The sequence below is a fragment of the Zalophus californianus genome, chromosome 2, assembly GCF_009762305.2.
Source record: "Zalophus californianus isolate mZalCal1 chromosome 2, mZalCal1.pri.v2, whole genome shotgun sequence".
Taxonomy (NCBI): Eukaryota; Metazoa; Chordata; class Mammalia; order Carnivora; family Otariidae; genus Zalophus; species Zalophus californianus.
This window is the reverse complement of record NC_045596.1, coordinates 2,083,800-2,101,186: the sequence shown is the minus strand read 5'-3', so window position 1 is coordinate 2,101,186 and position 17,387 is coordinate 2,083,800. Positions and strand designations below refer to the sequence as shown.

The window sequence follows — 17,387 nt, the reverse complement described above, 5'->3', positions numbered from 1 at the left end:
GGAAAGAAACGTGGGCAGACAGAAAAACCTCATTGTTCCTAAGAAACAAAGTTCTCTTTGATCTTTAGTTTTACAGGAAATGAGTGACCTTGGCACCACTCTTCCCTCTCAGGGGAACCTTTTGAGAAATCTAACAAGGCGCTGCTGTGCTTTGCTCCCATTGGTTGGAGGCCCAATCACGTCACTTCCCAGGCGAGGCCGGGACTCGTGGCCCTCTCCCTGCTGGAGGCTGTGTGGTGGGGAGACTGCTAGTGGAAACGACCCCAATGAGCTGGGGTTCCACCCCAACCTCCCCAGAGCCCGACCCACCATCTTGCAGATAGACTTGGCATCCTCCGAAAACTTCTCCGAATACTGCTCGGTGTCCTTCCTCACTCTTCGGTCCACCTCCTCTCGCTTGACTTTCTCTTTGAATTTTCTGAATGGAGAATGTCCCTCAATCATTTCATATATCAGACAGCCAAGTCCCCACCAATCAGGACTAAATGTATAGTGTTCATTATTGATAACTTCAGGAGCTACATAACAAATACAGGGAAATTTAAGTTAAATTTTGGTTTTTAAATTTTCTGGTAATTAATTCCAAATAACACATTATAAACTTAATGTTTGTTACAACATGAACCCTGGAAATGTGTTAAGGGGCAGAAGACAGACACAGAAAGCCCAAGAGTGTGTGACCCTATTTATATGGAGCAAGCAGAAGAGACAAGTCCATGGAGACAGAAAGTGGGCGAGGAGCTGCCGGACCGGGGCTGGAGGGGTGCTGATGGGCCTGGGGTCTCTTTCTGGTGGTTGGTGGTTGCACAGCTCTGTGTGCGTGCTGAAATCCACTCAAGTGTCCACTTGGGAGTGGTGGATTTTATGGTATGTGACTTATAGTTCAACAAATGGGTTACTGAAAACAGTCTGTGCTATCCCCAGGGCACGAAATGAGCAGCCACAGAGTAACACACACAGGGAACTGGTCCTCTAGGGAAGACCCTGCCTCCTGAGGAGGGTGCTCCCTCAGACATGCAGAGCCACACCCACGGGCGCCCCAAGGGCACTGATCCCCGCAGCAGGTGACGGCAGACATGGCCCTCGGGGTCCCTCATGTCAGAGGCCACGCCAGGGTCAGGCTGGCACTGCCGGGCGGGGAGCTGATCCCAGGCCAGGGCCTCCCAGTCACAGAGGCTTTGCAATAACCAGGGAACCACGAGTTCACAAGGGCCCGGAGAGGCCAGTGTGCCCAGGATGGTGGCAGCAGCAGAGTGAGGGCCCGTCCTGCCCTGATTCTACCCTCAAGCTGCTGCAGGACCTCTGCCGGCCTCACCCCTGGTCTCTGTAAGACAGGAGGGCAGACAGGAGGACTCCTCTGTGGTCCCAACACTGGTCGCGTACAGAGTTCCAACACCACCCGTGCTCCCTCCAACTGGCTTAGAACTTCTCTGCACTGTGAGGACGCGAGCATCCAGAGAGAAAGCACAGGGATCTGGAAGTAGCCATTCACATACCCATGTAGCCGACGGTCCCCACTCTTCCTCGGATGGTCCCCCCTTCCGGGATCTCCATGGCTAAACCCAGGTCTGAGATCCGGATGTGCCCTGCATGTGTTCAAGCACATTACAAACCACAGGGGGCATGCTGACACATTCATGACAATAAACAGTGGGGAAAAAATCTAAAATTACATCTAATTTCTCCACATTTAGTAAAATACTATGCAGAGTATTCGGGTCCACTAACACAACAGGAAATTAGATTTATAGCTGGTTACTAATCAGGAAGCCCTTTAACCATAGACAACCACTTGTTAAGATAGAAGCATTGTGTTTATTATTTAATTTCCTATAACTACCAGATCCATAAATAAAACTATAATGACTAGAGCATGAACTACACAATAGAAAATAAACACTTTCTGTCAGAATACCAGTAGGCTTATATACAAGAACAACAGCAGACAAATAATAAGGAGTTTTTCTCTGAAGAACAAATTGTAACAGCAAGATAATAAATGAAATCAAGGAAACTCACTTAAAAGGCTATGTTATGTGTTAATGCCTTTATATAGAAAGATTTAAATAGTTATTAAATTCAGTATGAAAATAACAAATTATAGAAAACCTTCTTTTGAGAGTCTAGAAAGATAAACCAGCCCTGGAGGCAGACGCCCCACTCATCTTGTTGGCCATGTGTCTCCAGCTCCTGATATCGTACCTGCATATAGTAGGTGCTCAATAAATATTTACTGAAGAAATGAATGAACCAACCAATAAGTATGTGCTCAACACTGAAAATCCACAACATGCCATTTGAGGCACTGAATTTGCTTTAACACAGCCTGCATGATGCCTTAGACAGGAAAACTGACCTTTTCCTTAGCACACCAGCACTGTGAGTCATGTTACTCCTGGCGGCGGCGTGCCTGCATTGGGGGAGGCAGGAGGCTGGAGCCATGGGAGCAGATGCTGGAGCCACACGACCTGGGTTTGAGTCCCAGCTCTGCCATTTATCAGTGTGTCTCAGTTTCCTGCTTTCGTACAGGAAGATTTCCTCCATAAGGCAGCTTTTATGTATTTTATGTTTAAGTAGAGTACTGGCATGTTGTGAAATCTTAAGTATCCTTTCTTATTTTTCTTTTAAAAAGTGATTTTTCTCCACTGAGAAATGAAAAGCAAAACTACTGACAAGTGGACGAAGACTCAGTTTGAGAACCCATTCTGCCAGTGGGGCCCTGGGGAAGCAGGTGCATGCATACCCTGCTAGTGTGCACACACACCAGCACAGTTCCAAAGCCAGGAATTTGGCAATGTCTGCGAAACTGCATGCGAACCTATCCTTCAGCCTCACAACCCCCCCAGGGGCCTATCCCAAGGACACACTGGAAAAAGCAGGAAATAACACGTGCACAGTGCCAGGCATTGCAGCACTAACTGAAAGAACGGAGAGCTGGGAACAGCCCGCTACTGGGCAGATCAAGCCGGTCCATCCACAGGCAGCTGGATGAAGAAATAAGGAAAATCTCCATTTAGTGTTGTAGAGCCTCTATGTTACATATTTAAAAAGTGGAGAAAAGTATTGTAATCATATTAATGTCATTAGGAACTAATATTTTCAGCATTAGGAGAAAAAAAGACACAAATGTGAAATGAAGAAGTAAAAGGAGAATTAGAAATATCAATATGATTCCATGATGAATATTTTCTTTTAAAACAACAAGAACAGATGTGTTCTCTCCCAGAGAAGGCCTGGGAAGAATGGCCAGCAGGGCAGCAAGGGCACCTGGCACCCATAATGGGCTCTCTGCACAAAGGACCAGGCCCCTTGGAGACATGGTCGAATCCAGGTCTCAGGACACATGCAAGCACATCCTGGAACATCTTCAATAAGAAATAATAGCACAAAACAAGGAAATCATTAGAGGTTACTGGACATCCACTGGCCAAAGAAGGGACAAAAAATATCATAAAGAATAATTACTCCAGTGGATTAAACCCTATCAAAGTGTTAAAATCCATACGTTCATTAATGATACCAAAACAGAATAAAACGAGAACCTCCTTGATCATCTTGGAGAACAATAGAGAACTAACACAATCTCCTGAAAAGTAGAAATAAAAGGAAGCACTCACGTATTTCACCTGCTTTTCCTGAACAAAGAGGTAAACAAAATCTTTTTTACAGATGGATCTCAACATTTAAGTGCACCAGGAATGACAGAATTAGAATGCCATCACTTTACAGCCCCAGTGAAATGCTGTATCTTGATACTGATCCTGCATCCATTAAATGAAAAGCTGGTGGGGCATGGATAATGGAGAGATCAAGCTGACCAAGGTGTGAAACTCTGAACACCATAAAAGGAGAGATGATCAGTCCTCACATGCCTCCTGATGTCATACAACAGGAAGGACACACCAAGTATGCTCACCAAAAATCAAACCTGGACCAATTCCAGCCTCCAGATTTTAACCACTGGCTTACAGGAAGAATAGGGGAGGCAGGGAACATGTTAAATCCAGCCAAATCCACAACCCGGGAACTTCAACAGGACAAATGTCTGTGGGGGCGCCTGGGTGGCTCAGGCATTAAGCGTCGGCCTTCGGCTCAGGACATGATCCCAGGGTCCTGGGATCGAGCCCCGCATTGGGCTCCCCGCTCGGCGGGAAGCCTGCTTCTCCCTCTCCCACTCCCCCTGCTTGTGTTCCCTCTCTCACTGTGTCTCTGTCAAATAAATAAATAAAATCTTTAAAAAAAAAAAAAAAGACAAATGTCTGTGTTCTAGCCTGCCAGGGCTGCCATTACCAAAGCGCCACAGCTGGGGGCTGAAAGGACAGATACTTATTTGCCCACAGCCCTGGAGACTGGAAGTCCAAGATCCAGGGCCAGAGGGCAGGCCTCTCTGCCTGGTGTGTCGACAACGGCTCCCACCCGGTGTATTCACAGCCCCTTCCCTCTGTGCATGTCTGTGCCCTAATCTCCTCCTCCTATAAGAACACTAGTCATATGAAATTAGGACTTTCCCTAGTGACCTCATTCAGCTGTAATCACATCTTTAAAGGCCTTCATTCCAAACACGGGTGACCCTTGACCACCACGGGTTTGAACTACATGGGTGCACTTATGCATGCACTTTTTTCAGTATGGACAGCACTGTAAATGCATTTGCTCTTCTTTATGATTTTCTTTTCTTTTTTTTCTTTATGATTTTTCTTAACATCTTTTCTTTAGCTTACATTATTGTAAGATACCATATATAAGATATATAACATACAGAGGGCGCCTGGGTGGCTCAGTTGGTCAAGTGACTGCCTTCGGCTCAGGTCATGATCCTGGAGTCCCGGGATCGAGTCCCACATCAGGCTCCCTGCTCGGCGGGGAGTCTGCTTCTCCCTCTGACCCTCTTCCCTCTCGTGCTCTCTATCTCTCATTCTCTCTCTCTCTCAAACAAATAAAATCTTTAAAATATATATATATATATATATATAACATACAGAATATGTGTTCATTGACTGTTTATGTCATCAGTAAAGCTTCTGGTCAACTGTAGGCCATTAGTAGTTAAGTTTTGAGGGAGTTGAAAAGTTATATGTGGGGGCACCTGGGTGACTCAGTCAGTTAAGCATCCAACCCTTGATTTCAGCTCAGGTCATGATCTCAAGGTTGTGAGATCGAGCCCCGTATCAAGCTCCGCACTCAGCGCAGAGTCTGCTTAAGACTCTCTCTCTCTCCACCTCCCCTTCTCAAGCTTGCACTCTCTCTCTCTCTTAAAAAAAAGAAAAGAAAAATTATATGCAGATTTTTGATGGTGTGGAAAGTTGGTGCCCCTAATCCCCACATGGTTCAAAGGTCAGCTATACAGTCACATTCTAAGGTACTGGGGGTTAGGGCTTCATGACATGAATTTTAGAGAGACACAATTTGACCCATAACACTGGTTTCACAAACAAATAAATGACATAAAGAAGCAGGGAGGAGGAACCCATGAAATTTAAAAAAACTCAACAAGATATCAACCAAATGTAATATGAACTTCATGCTACATTCAATACACAACTATAAAAACATTTATGAAATAATTAAGGAAGATTTAAAGCTGATGGGAGGGGCAGAGGGAGAGAGAGAATCTGAAGCAGGCTCCGCACTCAGCACGGAGCCCGATGCCGGGCTCAATCTCATGACTCTGAGATTATGACCTGAGCCAAAATCAAGAGTCAGATGCTTAACCAACCGAGCCACACAGGTGTCCCCAAGGAACTGTTAAATACTTTTGGATGTAATAATAGCATTGGGTTTATGTTAAAAAAAATTAGTATCCTTATCTTTGATATATATTTTACAGATAGAAGAATACGATGTATAGGATTTCCTTTAAAATCATTGTCAATAATAAAATGCTACTAGACTTTACAAAGATTCACTGATTATTCTGCTTTTTAGGAATATACCTATTTCATAAAACTGAAGTCTCTCCTATGGAAAATATAGGCATGATAGAACTTCCTTTTTTATCTCAACTACCAGTTAAATTTCACAAACCAAGTCCCTCTTAATTTTTAAGTTTTCTTTTTTATTTTTTTAAAAATTTTTAAGATTTTATTTATTTATTTCAGACAGAGAATGAGAGAGAGAGAGCGAGCATGAAGGGGGGGAGGGTCAGAGGGAGAAGCAGACTCCCCGCTGAGCAGGGAGCCCGATGCGGCACTCGATCCCAGGACTCCGGGATCATGACCTGAGCTGAAGGCAGTCGCTCAGCCAACTGAGCCACCCAGGCGCCCTAATTTGTAAGTTTTCAAAAAAGAGGGCTGACATATTTAGGAGGGACAAACAGTAAATGCACCTAACAACCTAGAACAGATGATAATCAGCGTTTTTTAAAAGATTTTATTTATTTATTTGAGAGAGAGAGAGAGAGAGCAAGCACAGAGGGAGAATGAGGGGGAGAAGCAGACTCCCTGCTGAGCAGAGAGCCGGACACAGGGCTTGATCCCAGGATGCTGAGATCATGACCTGAGCTGAAGGCAGAAGACTTAACCAACTGAGCCACCCAGGCGCCCCTAATCAGCCTTTTTTTAAACTTTATCTTAACTCCAGTATAGTTAATATAGAGTTGTATTAGTTTCGAATGTACAATATAGTGATTGAACACTCCCGTCTATTACTCAGTGCTCATCATGATAAGTGTGTTTGTTCTTCACCCCCGCCACCTGTTTCGCCCATCCCCCCACCACCGCCCTCTGGTGACCATCAGTTTGTTCTCTAGAGTTAAGAGTCTGTCTTTTGGTTTCTCTCTTTTTATTTTCCTTTGTTCATCTGTTTTGTTTCTTAAATTCCATATATGAGTGAAATCATATGGTATTATTGTCTTTCTCGAACTTATTTTGTTTAGCATTATAATGTCTAAATCCATCCACATCGTTGCAAATGGCAAGATTTCATTCTTTTTAAGGCTGAGTAATATTCCATTGTGTATATATATATATCACCTCTTCTTTATCCATTCATCAGTCGATGGACCCTCAGGCTGCTTCCATAGTTTGGCTATTGTAAATAATGCTGCAATAAACATAGGGGTACATGTATTCCTTTGAATTAGTGTTCTCATATTCTTTGGGTGAATACCCAGTAGTGTGATTATTGAATCGTATGGTATTTCTATTTTTAATTTTTTTAAAGATTTTTATTTATTTATTTGAGAGAGAGAATGAGATAGAGAGAGAGCATGAGAGGGGGTAGGGTCAGAGGGAGAAGCAGACTCCCTGCTGAGCAGGGAGCCTGATGCGGGACTCTATCCCAGGAGCCTGGGATCATGACCTGAGCCAAAGGCAGTCACTTAACCAACTGAGCCACCCAGGCACCCTCTATTTTTAATTTTTTGAGGAAGCTCCATACTGTCTTCCACAGTGGCCACACCAGTTTGCATTCCCACCAACAGTGCATGAGGGTTCCTTTTTCTCCACATCCTCACCAACACTTGCTCTTTCTTGTGTTGTTGACTTTAGCCACCTCACAGGTGTGAGGTGGTATCTCACTGTGGTTTTGATTTGCATTTCCCTGATGATGAGAGATGTTGAGCATCTTTTCATGTGTGTGTTGGCCATCTGTGTGTCTTCTTTGGAGAAATGTCTGCTCATAAAAAAAAAAAAAAAGAAAAGAAATGTCTGCTCATGTCTTCTGCCTATTTCTAATCGGATTATTTGTCTCTTGGGTGTTGAGTTTTAGAAGTTCTTTTTTTTTTAATAAAGATTTTTATTTATTCATGAGAGACAGAGAGAGAGAGAGAGAGAGAGAGAGGCAGAGGGAGAAGCAGGCTCCCAAGGAGCAGGGAGCCCAATGCGAGACTTGATCCCAGGATGCTGGGATCATGACCTGAGCCGAAGGCAGATGCTTAACCATCTGAGCCACCCAGGCGCCCCATATATGTTGGATACTAACTCTTTATTGGATGTATCATTTGCAAATATCTCCTCCTATTCAGTAGCTTGTCTTTTTGTTTTGTTGATTGTTTCCTTTGCTACACAAAGATTTTATTTTGATGTAATTCCAAGACTTAATTTTTGCTTTTGTTTCCCTTGCTCAGGAGGCATATCTAAAAAAAAACATTGTTATGGATGATGTCCATAACATCAATGTCCATGACATCGTAACAACATGTCCATGAGAAATTACTGCCTGTGTTCTCTTCTAGGACTTTTATGGTTTCAGGTATAACATTTAGGTCCTTAATCCATTTTGAGTTTATTTTTGTGTATGGTATAAGAAAGTGGTACAGTTTTCCCAACACCATTTGTCAAAGAGACCATTTTGTTCCCATTGCATATTTTTGCCTCCTTTGTTGAAGACTGTTGAAGATTAGTTAAATAAATCCACATATAATTGTGGATTTATTTCTGGGTTTTCTATTCTATCCTATTGATCTGTGTGTCCATTTTTGTGCCAGTACCATACTGTTTTGATCACTACAGATTTATAATATATCTTGAAATCTGGAATTGTGATACCTCCAGCTTTGTTTTTCTTTTTCAAGATTGCTTTGGCTGTTTGGGGTCTTTGTGGTTCCATATAAATTTTAAGATTATTTCTTCTAGTTCTGTGAAAAATGCTGTTGATATTTTGATAGGGAATGCATTAAATCTGTAGATTGCTTGCGGTAGTTTAGACATTTTAACAATATCTGTTCTTCCAATCCATGAGCATGGAATAGCTTTCCATCTGTTTACATCGTCTTCAATTTCTTTTGTCAGTGTTTTAAAATTTTCAGAGTACCGGCTTTTCACTTCCCTGGTTGAGCTTATTGCTAGGTATTTTATTATTTTTGGTATAACTACAGATGGGATTGTTTTCTTAATTTTTCTTTCTGCTGCTTCATTATTGGTGTATAGAAATGCAACGGATTTCTATACATTGATTTTGTATACTGCAACCTTACTGAATTCATTTATCAGCTCTAGCAGTTCTTCTGTGGAGTCCTTAGGGTTTTCTGTATACAGTATCATGTCATCTGCAAAAACTGAAAGTTTTACTTCTTCTTTACCAATTTGGATGCCTTTTATTCCTTTTTCTTATCTGATTGCTGTGGCTAGGACTTCTAGTACTATGTTGAATAAAAGTGGTGAGAGTGGACATCCCTGTCTTGTTCCTGACAGGGGAAAAGCTCTGTTTTCCCCCATTGAGGATGATATTAGCTGTGGGTTTTTCATGTATGGCCTTTATTACATTAAAGTATGTTCCCTCTCAACCTACTTTGTTGAGGGTTTTTTTTATCATGAATGGATGTTGTACTTTGTCAAATGCTTTTTCTGCATCTACTGAAATGATCATGTGGTTTTATCCTTTCTCTTATTGATGTGATATATTACGTTGATTGATTTGTGAATACTGAACCTCCCTTGCATCCCAGGAGTAAATCACACTTAACTGTGGTGAATGATTTTTTTAATGTATTCTTGGATTCAATTTGCTAGTATTTTGTTGAGGATTTTTGTATCTATGTTCATCAGAGATATTGGTCTGTAGTTCTCTTGATAATCATCTTTTTAAACCTAATTTCACCACAAATGTCAGGTTATGCTTTACAGACAAAAACAGAAACCTCAACAAGCTGTCTAGATGGGAAATGAAAGAGTTACTTTTATGTTCTATGGTTTCTGGTGGAAATTAGTTCTTGGGAATTTTAAGTATAAAGTGATAAGTAATTTAAGCAATTTAAGTAATTTAAGTGATATTAAAAAACCTAAAATCAATTCATTTATAAGTCATAAAGTATAGCCAGGATTACACTTTTAAAATTAAAAGAGTAGGAAAACAAAAAGACTAAAAGTCTCCTGAAATCAAGAAAAGCAAAACAAAGTTCTGTCATTCCTTTCCATTCTTAACAAGAATGTGACCAGGTCCAAGTATCTAAAGAACAAGTAACAGTAGGCACCACAGAAATGACACTTGGCACGTGCTTTGGGACAGGGTGGCAAAGGTTGTGGTGGCCATGCTACCACTGCCAGCCACGGCACACAAGTTCTACTTTAAGGGCATTCATGAGCCACAGCAGCACCTGGATCAGATGCACTGAGACCCTATGTGGAGAACCAATCAGAAGTGAGCCTCAAGGGGCCCAAGTGTTTTCTCAGAAGCATTTGCAAACCCTGGTCAAACCAGAGGCTGTTCACTTGGGGGAGGGGGGCGCACACAGCTGCTCTCCAGCTGCTCCCACCTGGGACTCTTGCTGAAGCTGGGAGCAGCTGGGAACCAAGCCAAGACTTTTGGGCCCCCGGAGAGTCTGCAGGGACACAGACGCAGCAGGACTCTGGTGCTCCCAGCACTGCAGAGACATAGAGACCCAGTGCCCTCAAAAACAGAGCCAGCTTCACCTTCAAAATGTCAGAAAACAGAAGCTAGCAATCTATGTAAAGAATAACTCATTATGCCCATATTGGATTTATTTCAGAAATCATATGTTAGTTTAACATTTGAAAATTAACTATATTAACAGAAAAAAGGAGCATCATACAATCATCTTGATAGAAAAAGCACTGACAAAATTCAACAACCATTTGTTATTTTTTTAAAAAAGAAAATTCTTAGGCGCTCCTAGGTGGAAATACACCTCTAAGGGAAAAATCAAGATATGGACCAACAGCAAGAAATATGAGAGAGAAAAATGTTCTTATTGTGGATTTATTTTAATATGCTTCTAAAACTGTAATTATTAACTGAAAATTATGACCAACTCTGCTTCTTGTCTAAATAAAGGGGAATGACCATGTTATCTCTATTATGTTTTCCAAAGAACACATACCAAAGAGTTTTCTTTTTTGTTGTTGTTTGTCCTGCAACAATGGGCTAAGCCCACATCAACTTTCTGTAACCAAGTCCCTCTTAACAAAGTGTTATGCTTTAGATGTGAAAGCTCACTCACTTACCACGGTCATCAAGGAGAATATTCTCAGGCTTTAAGTCTCTACAAAGGAAGAGACAACAACAAAAAGCTCAATTATTCAGAAGGTGACACTGATTCATCAGCACCCAGCAGAAATAACCACAGATGTCTCCACTATGAGCAGCACCAAGGACAGGGGATAACAAAACCATCCTTTGTGGGTCAAGTCCTGAGTCCTTCACGCCGTCACTGGGAAGGACGAGGGCGCCACAAAGGATTCACCTCAACCAACACCGTGCATGTGACAGCAGTGTGCTCTGTCCAGGCTGCGGATCTGAGACAGTTCAGTGATGGAAGGTACAGCCCCGTAGTAAGGAATTAGTCCTTAATGATCTCGGCTCAGTTTCTCTTATCACTCATATACGTTTTAAAATGTCAACAACTGAAAATTTCCCATACCAGAATAACTCAGCCTTGGGGGTCAGACAGGCATGGATTCAAATCCGAGCTCTGCCACTCTTCTGCTGCGTGACCTGAACTGCTCTAGGCCTCAGTTTCCTCCCCTGTACTGTGGTGTGATCCACACGCACCCACTTCCCCAGTGAGGCAGGGTTGGGGGAGCTCAGGCCTTGCAGCAGGAAGCGTGTAATTAACAGCCGTGACTGGGGGAGGGGTACACAGGCTTTGAATAAATACAGATCACTAAAGAATAAAATATCTTAAATGTGATATTCCAAACTGCTTGCTTCTTCCCTTTGAAAAAAAAATTTACTTTTCAGAGGATTTATATGTAACTCTGGTTTCAAATGTGGCCCTATCACAACACCCCGTGTCCCCCGAGCATCACCCCTCCATTTGTGGCCAGATTCCTAGAACCTCCACAGGAGAGCAACAGCGGATGGAAGGCAGCTGAACTCGGGAAAGCTCCGTAAAGAGACAGAACCAGGAGCTAGCTGAAGTGAGCCCTCCCAGCACCCCCAGAGGCCGCATTTAGTGTAAAACCTGCTCAGGTCCAAACCCACACCGTCAGGAAAAGATGAGAAGTGAGCCTGTTAACAGCTCACACCCTGAGTGGCTGCAGAGGAACATTCCTGTGGGGCCAGCCATGCCACCACGGTCATGGTCCCCTTGGGGAGAGGAATCAGCGGCAAAGGGGCAGGTGGCTTCGGCATTTGCATCTTCCAGCCATGTGCATATGCTCCTGCGCTATCTGGGTGGGATGGTGAGCATTTCTGTTTTTCCCTTTATTCTTTTCTGTATTAAAAAAAATCCTTATAAATGTTATTGAAAACAAAGTAGCCTTCCTTAACATGGAACCTCCCCAGCCTCCTTGTTTACATAGGCTTATGCTCAACAGCAACACAACACCTGCCCCCCAAATTACTTAAATGTCTCCCGGGACGTCCTAAACCTCACTGCTCCAAGTGTGGGCTACAGAGATGGTCAGAAAGCCGGCTGTGGGCCAACCGTCCACTCAGCTGTCACCACGCACTGCGGGTCAGCCGGCTCAGAAAGGAAGTGTGTTGTACCAGCGGCAGCAGGAGTAATGTCAGTAACGCACCCAGTGCCCGCCACGCACGCCACGACTGTGCTCACGCATGGCGCAGGCACCATCTCCTATCCGGGCCACAAAAGCTCAGGGAAGCAGCTGTAGACAGAGTGCTGGTCTTGAGGACTAGCAAAGTTCAGTGGGTCACACAGAAGCCAAATGACAAGCTAGAACAAAGTGCAAAGAACCCTTGCTCGCCCTGCCCTGCCCCGTACACTGGACACTGGATACATACGAGTATCAGGCACCACCACAATGTGGTTAGGCCACAATGTGTTGTTGTTTCTTGCACCTTCCTTCAAAAACGATTTCTCCAGGCTTTTGATCAACCTAAAGGCTCTCTTCACAGGTCTCCAAGCATGGGCGCGGGCCTTGTGTGAAGGACACTGGACAATGCCTCATCACTGGTCGGCCACTCAGCCTCCAGGATGTGGCTTCCTCAACTGTCAAGTGAAGGGATTTCCTAGTGATCTTTTCAGTTCCTTTTGGATTGCAAAGTAATGATCTAATCACGGTCTCAAGCCAGGAACACGAATGAAGGTCAGCATATACAGGAGGGTCCAACCAATGCTGAGATTAAAATAAGTGAGATTGTCTTCTTACATCTGCACAGTCTTCCACCCTGCAGCCTCCTGACTTGGGCACAGCTTATATACCATTCGTTGTGCTCTCAAGCCATTTAAAAGTGATCTTATACTTCCATGCTCTGGGCCACCAGAAACTCATTTTGCTGGTTGCATGTCCATCCTCTTCTTGTTAAGAAAAAGCACTTGCCATTTGGATCCCATTTCCCAGCCTGTCACTGAGGCGTGAATGACCATGAGAAGTTGATTCCCGGACCCTGAGGCTTGAACCTCTGCCTGGTCCGTGGTTCACCCACCTGCCCCTCCTCTCATCCCAGCTCATGCCTGCATTGCAGTACCCTGCTTTCTCCTGGTGACTCTCTGTCTCCCACTATGCCCTCACTCCCCGCTGGGTCCTGCCAGTTAGCCAGCCTCTCCTGGGGAGTGAGGCCGTGCATGAACAGCCTGCTGGGCACACTCTGTGGGAGTCAGATGAAGAGAACAGCAGGGGTTGGCCCGGCCACAGGTGAGGGTTTCCTAAACCCTGGCATAACTGGAACTTCAGTAGGGTCTAAATATACCATGGTCTTGGGAAACAGCTCCAACCCAATCAGAAGGCATCAGGAGCAATGTTCTTGATCAGGGAAGGGGCAGAGTAAGGGAACCAAAGCAAAAAGAACTTTGGCTCACTCCCTAGTGTTCCCTTAAACATTCTTCAAGATAATATGACTCATTAGCCTTGGGGCAAGAATCTAAGGTCTGTCCCCATCGCCTGCCATCCCACCATGCACCCCACCTCAGAAAAGCTGACCTCAGAAAAGCTGATGTGCCTAAAAGAGTCTCCAGGAATGGGTCTGTTAGTTACTATCGTTTTTAAAGACAGATACTATGAGGCAGAAATTTCCAATCTGGAAGAATGTGGGTCATAGACAGATGAATGGTTTTTTTAAACGTTAAGATCTGCCATTCTCACTTTAAATTAACTTCCATGTTTCAAAAATGGTGGAAACGAGATTATCCTTTGAGCACTTACTGTAAATGGTAAGCATATCTCCATTTCTGTGTTCATTTGCACACTACCCTTCTAGCCTCTAGGTTAAAGGTTTCCTGAGAACAAGGACTTCAAAATCCAATTTGTTCCCCGGAGTGTGTGTCTAGCACACAACTAAGAAGTGTGTATACATCTGGGACTCAATATATATTTCTGGAATGACTGAAAGATCCTTCTTGCTACTGAAAAATCTAAAACATGATAGCAATAATCTGTACTGCCTAATGGCCTGTATGAGCCAATTCACTACTGAAAAAGTATAGGTCCAAAGTGTTTCCTTCCCACTGTTATTCTACACACCAACTGCCTTCTCCTTACAGTGGATAATATCATCCACTTTTCATTCCACAACTCATTCACTAGAAAAAGAGATCCAAAGCACAGCTAAACATCCATTTCCCTTAATAATTTCCAACTATAGCATTCCAGACAGGTGGATATGTCATCCTGTTTAATTAAGGAAGAGCTCTTGAGAAATGTAACAAAACAGTAAAACTGCCAAGTCAAGATTCAGGTTTTCCCTCCTGTTACGGGAAAGAGTGAGGCACAAAGCACAGAACACAAGACCTGGATCAGTAACCATCACTCACGAGGAAGGTGACAAGAGACAATCTCTCTTAACTATAAATAGACATGGTCCCTCAAAAGACTGTTGGGAAGATACAATGACAATGTGCCAGAGTGCTCTACAAATAAATGCTGTTCCCGTGTATTGTGACCATATCCAGCAGCGTTTTTTGTTATTTATAGCATAGTGGCGGTTTTCTTCAAATACAGAGATACATGGAAACAAAGTAAAAGGGCACGTGCCACGAGTTCAATTTGTTCATCATTAATAAAATAAAACTCTAAAATCGTCTTGATTGAACAACTACTGTTACTGTTGTGAAAATTAACAAAAGGAAACTTCGTTTAGAACGGAGTCTGGAGGGCGCCTGGGTGGCTCAGTTGGTTAAGCGACTGCCTTCGGCTCAGGTCATGATCCCGGAGTCCCGGGGTCGAGTCCCGCATTGGGCTCCTTGCTCAGCAGGGGGTCTGCTTCTCCCTCTGACACTCCTCCCTCTCGTGCTCTCTCTCTCTCATTCTTTCTCTCTCAAATAAATAAATAAAATCTTTTAAAAAAAAATTAAAAAAAAAAAAAGAACGGAGTCTGGAGGCAGGTAGGAGGAGCTCCGACCACTCCCGGTCAGCTGCAGACCCAACAGGAAGAGAAGCACCTCGCTCCCGGATGCTGCCATAGCTACACTCAGCACTCCCAGCAAGAAGAAGGAAGGTTTCCTCCTCCCCCAGCAACAGCCCAGCCAATGAGAGACGGCCACAGCCCGGCCAATGAGACAGTCATAGCCCGGCCAATGAGAGACGGTCACAGCCCGGCCAATGAGAGACTGCCACAGCCCAGCCAATGAGAGACGGTCACAGCCCGGCCAATGAGACAGTCATAGCCCAGCCAATGAGAGACTGCCACAGCCCAGCCAATGAGAGACGGTCACCGCCCGGCCAACGAGACACTGCCACAGCCCGGCCAATGAGACAGTCATAGCCCGGCCAATGAGAGACTGCCACAGCCCGGCCAATGAGAGACGGTCACAGCCCGGCCAATGAGACAGTCATAGCCCAGCCAATGAGAGACTGCCACAGCCCAGCCAATGAGAGACGGTCACAGCCCGGCCAATGAGACACTGCCACAGCCCGGCCAATGAGAGACTGCCACAGCCTAGCCACTGAGAGTCCACTACACTTCCAGCTCTCAGTTTACCCCAATGGACTTTCTGTTTCTAACAGCCCACCCCACCCCCCCTTCCTCTATAAAAGAGCCTCCCCTCGTTTGTTCTGCAGATTCACCTGTGGTTTTAGCTTTTATTTGGTTGGCCTAGATTGCAATTCTCTGCTAGTCCTGAACAAACCTATTTTTGCGGGGGAAATAAGGGCAGTTTTATTTTAAGTTTAACAGTTGTGAGCCTTTGACAAGCGCTGTCTAAGCACACGCGGGCATCAGCTCAGTAGATGCAGGACCTCAGTGGTCTCCAGGAACACACTGTTTGCAGAAAACCGGAGCCGTAACACATTACCCTGAGCACATCCTCTCCTGAAGCAACAGACTGCATCCTCCCCCTCACAGAGCCAGAGGCAGGGAGCTTCTGTTGTAAATAATCTTGTATCTTCAGAAAACGAAAGCTCCTCCCAGGAGAGGCCTAACCACTTTTGAAGCACACATAACCCCGCTCACCGCATAATGTCCCTCGTTCATAACAAAGAGTTGTTTCTTGATCCTGCTGGCTCACTCCCGACTCGCAGGAGTATAGTGCAGATGTCCAGATCCACTCGGAGCCGGAAGACGCATGATTGTCAAGTAGAAGCCTGAACAGTGAGGGAGCACGGAGCGCCACTTTCGGGACAAGTGCGTTATCTTTCAGCATTTAATAAAATCACAATCCGCCTGGATTCCACAATCACTGTAGTGTAAGACCTGACGGTTTTCCTTTTTTTGTAATGCCAGTGTTTGACTCCAGCTCCGGTGGCCGAGGTATCCACTTCAAAGACATCTTTCTCAATAAACACATTGCCAGTCCCCCACCCCCACCCCAGGCTCCTCTGTTTGAGAGATCTTGGTTTATTTAAATAACTGACCATTTGGGTCAGTTGTTTTTTCTCTTCCAGTGCTTTACATTCCCATTCTTATGTTTTACGTTCACCAATAAAGAGTGCGACTGTGAGACTCTAGGTCCCCACCCTCTGCCCCAATAACTGCAGAGCCCCAGGCCCACATGCTCAGGCGTCCCCTCTCCCACCCTGCACCTCCAGACCTCCCTGTTGTGGTCCTGGGTACTACATGTAATTGCCAGGACTTATAAATAATAACCTTTTTCTCTTTCAAAGTTTCTTGATGGCTATTGCTGAGGGGCATCCTGCAGTTATAATAAGAACCACAAGGGCTGGTCCGGCCACAACACTGCTCGTTGATGGGCTGAGCCCAGCATAGAACAGTGGATTTATTGGTAAAAGAGTACACAGTAAAGTTGCCACTGCAGAGAAATGTCTGGAGAAGATTCTGGATCACAAAAAAAGACAAAGCAAAACTGATTTAATGATTAAGTATCAAAATTCACCTCTCAATCTGAGAACTGGCCTAAAGAATCTACACAAAAGGAAAATATAAAACAAAATCAAACCTAAATGAGAGAAAAGTAACTGAAGACCTTATTATCCACTAAATATCCGAACTTGGTGTCAGCTAAAAATTACAACCTCCACATTCTTAAATATAAAAGAATTACAATATTAGGCCTGACCCTCTAGTATGCAAACTGGAGATTTTGACTCTGACAGTGACATGGAGGACACTTGATGGGAGGGAAGGGACAGATC

General features: G+C 44.2%; 1 protein-coding gene across 7 annotated transcripts in view; it reads right to left on the bottom strand.

Moving 5' to 3' along the window:
- The window catches only part of GRK4 (G protein-coupled receptor kinase 4), a 97,945-nt gene that overhangs the window by 9,678 nt on the left and 70,880 nt on the right, over positions 1–17,387 (bottom strand). For 6 of the 7 annotated variants that reach the window (XM_027598974.2, XM_027598976.2, XM_027598977.2 and 3 more), the window contains 3 exons: positions 10,902–10,939; positions 1,497–1,586; positions 310–518 (listed from right to left, as the gene is read on the bottom strand). In XM_027598974.2, the coding sequence (XP_027454775.2) occupies positions 310–518; positions 1,497–1,586; positions 10,902–10,939 (337 nt within the window). The remainder of the gene's footprint in view (positions 1–309; positions 519–1,496; positions 1,587–10,901; positions 10,940–17,387) is intronic. The other variant, XM_027598975.2, reaches the window with a different exon arrangement.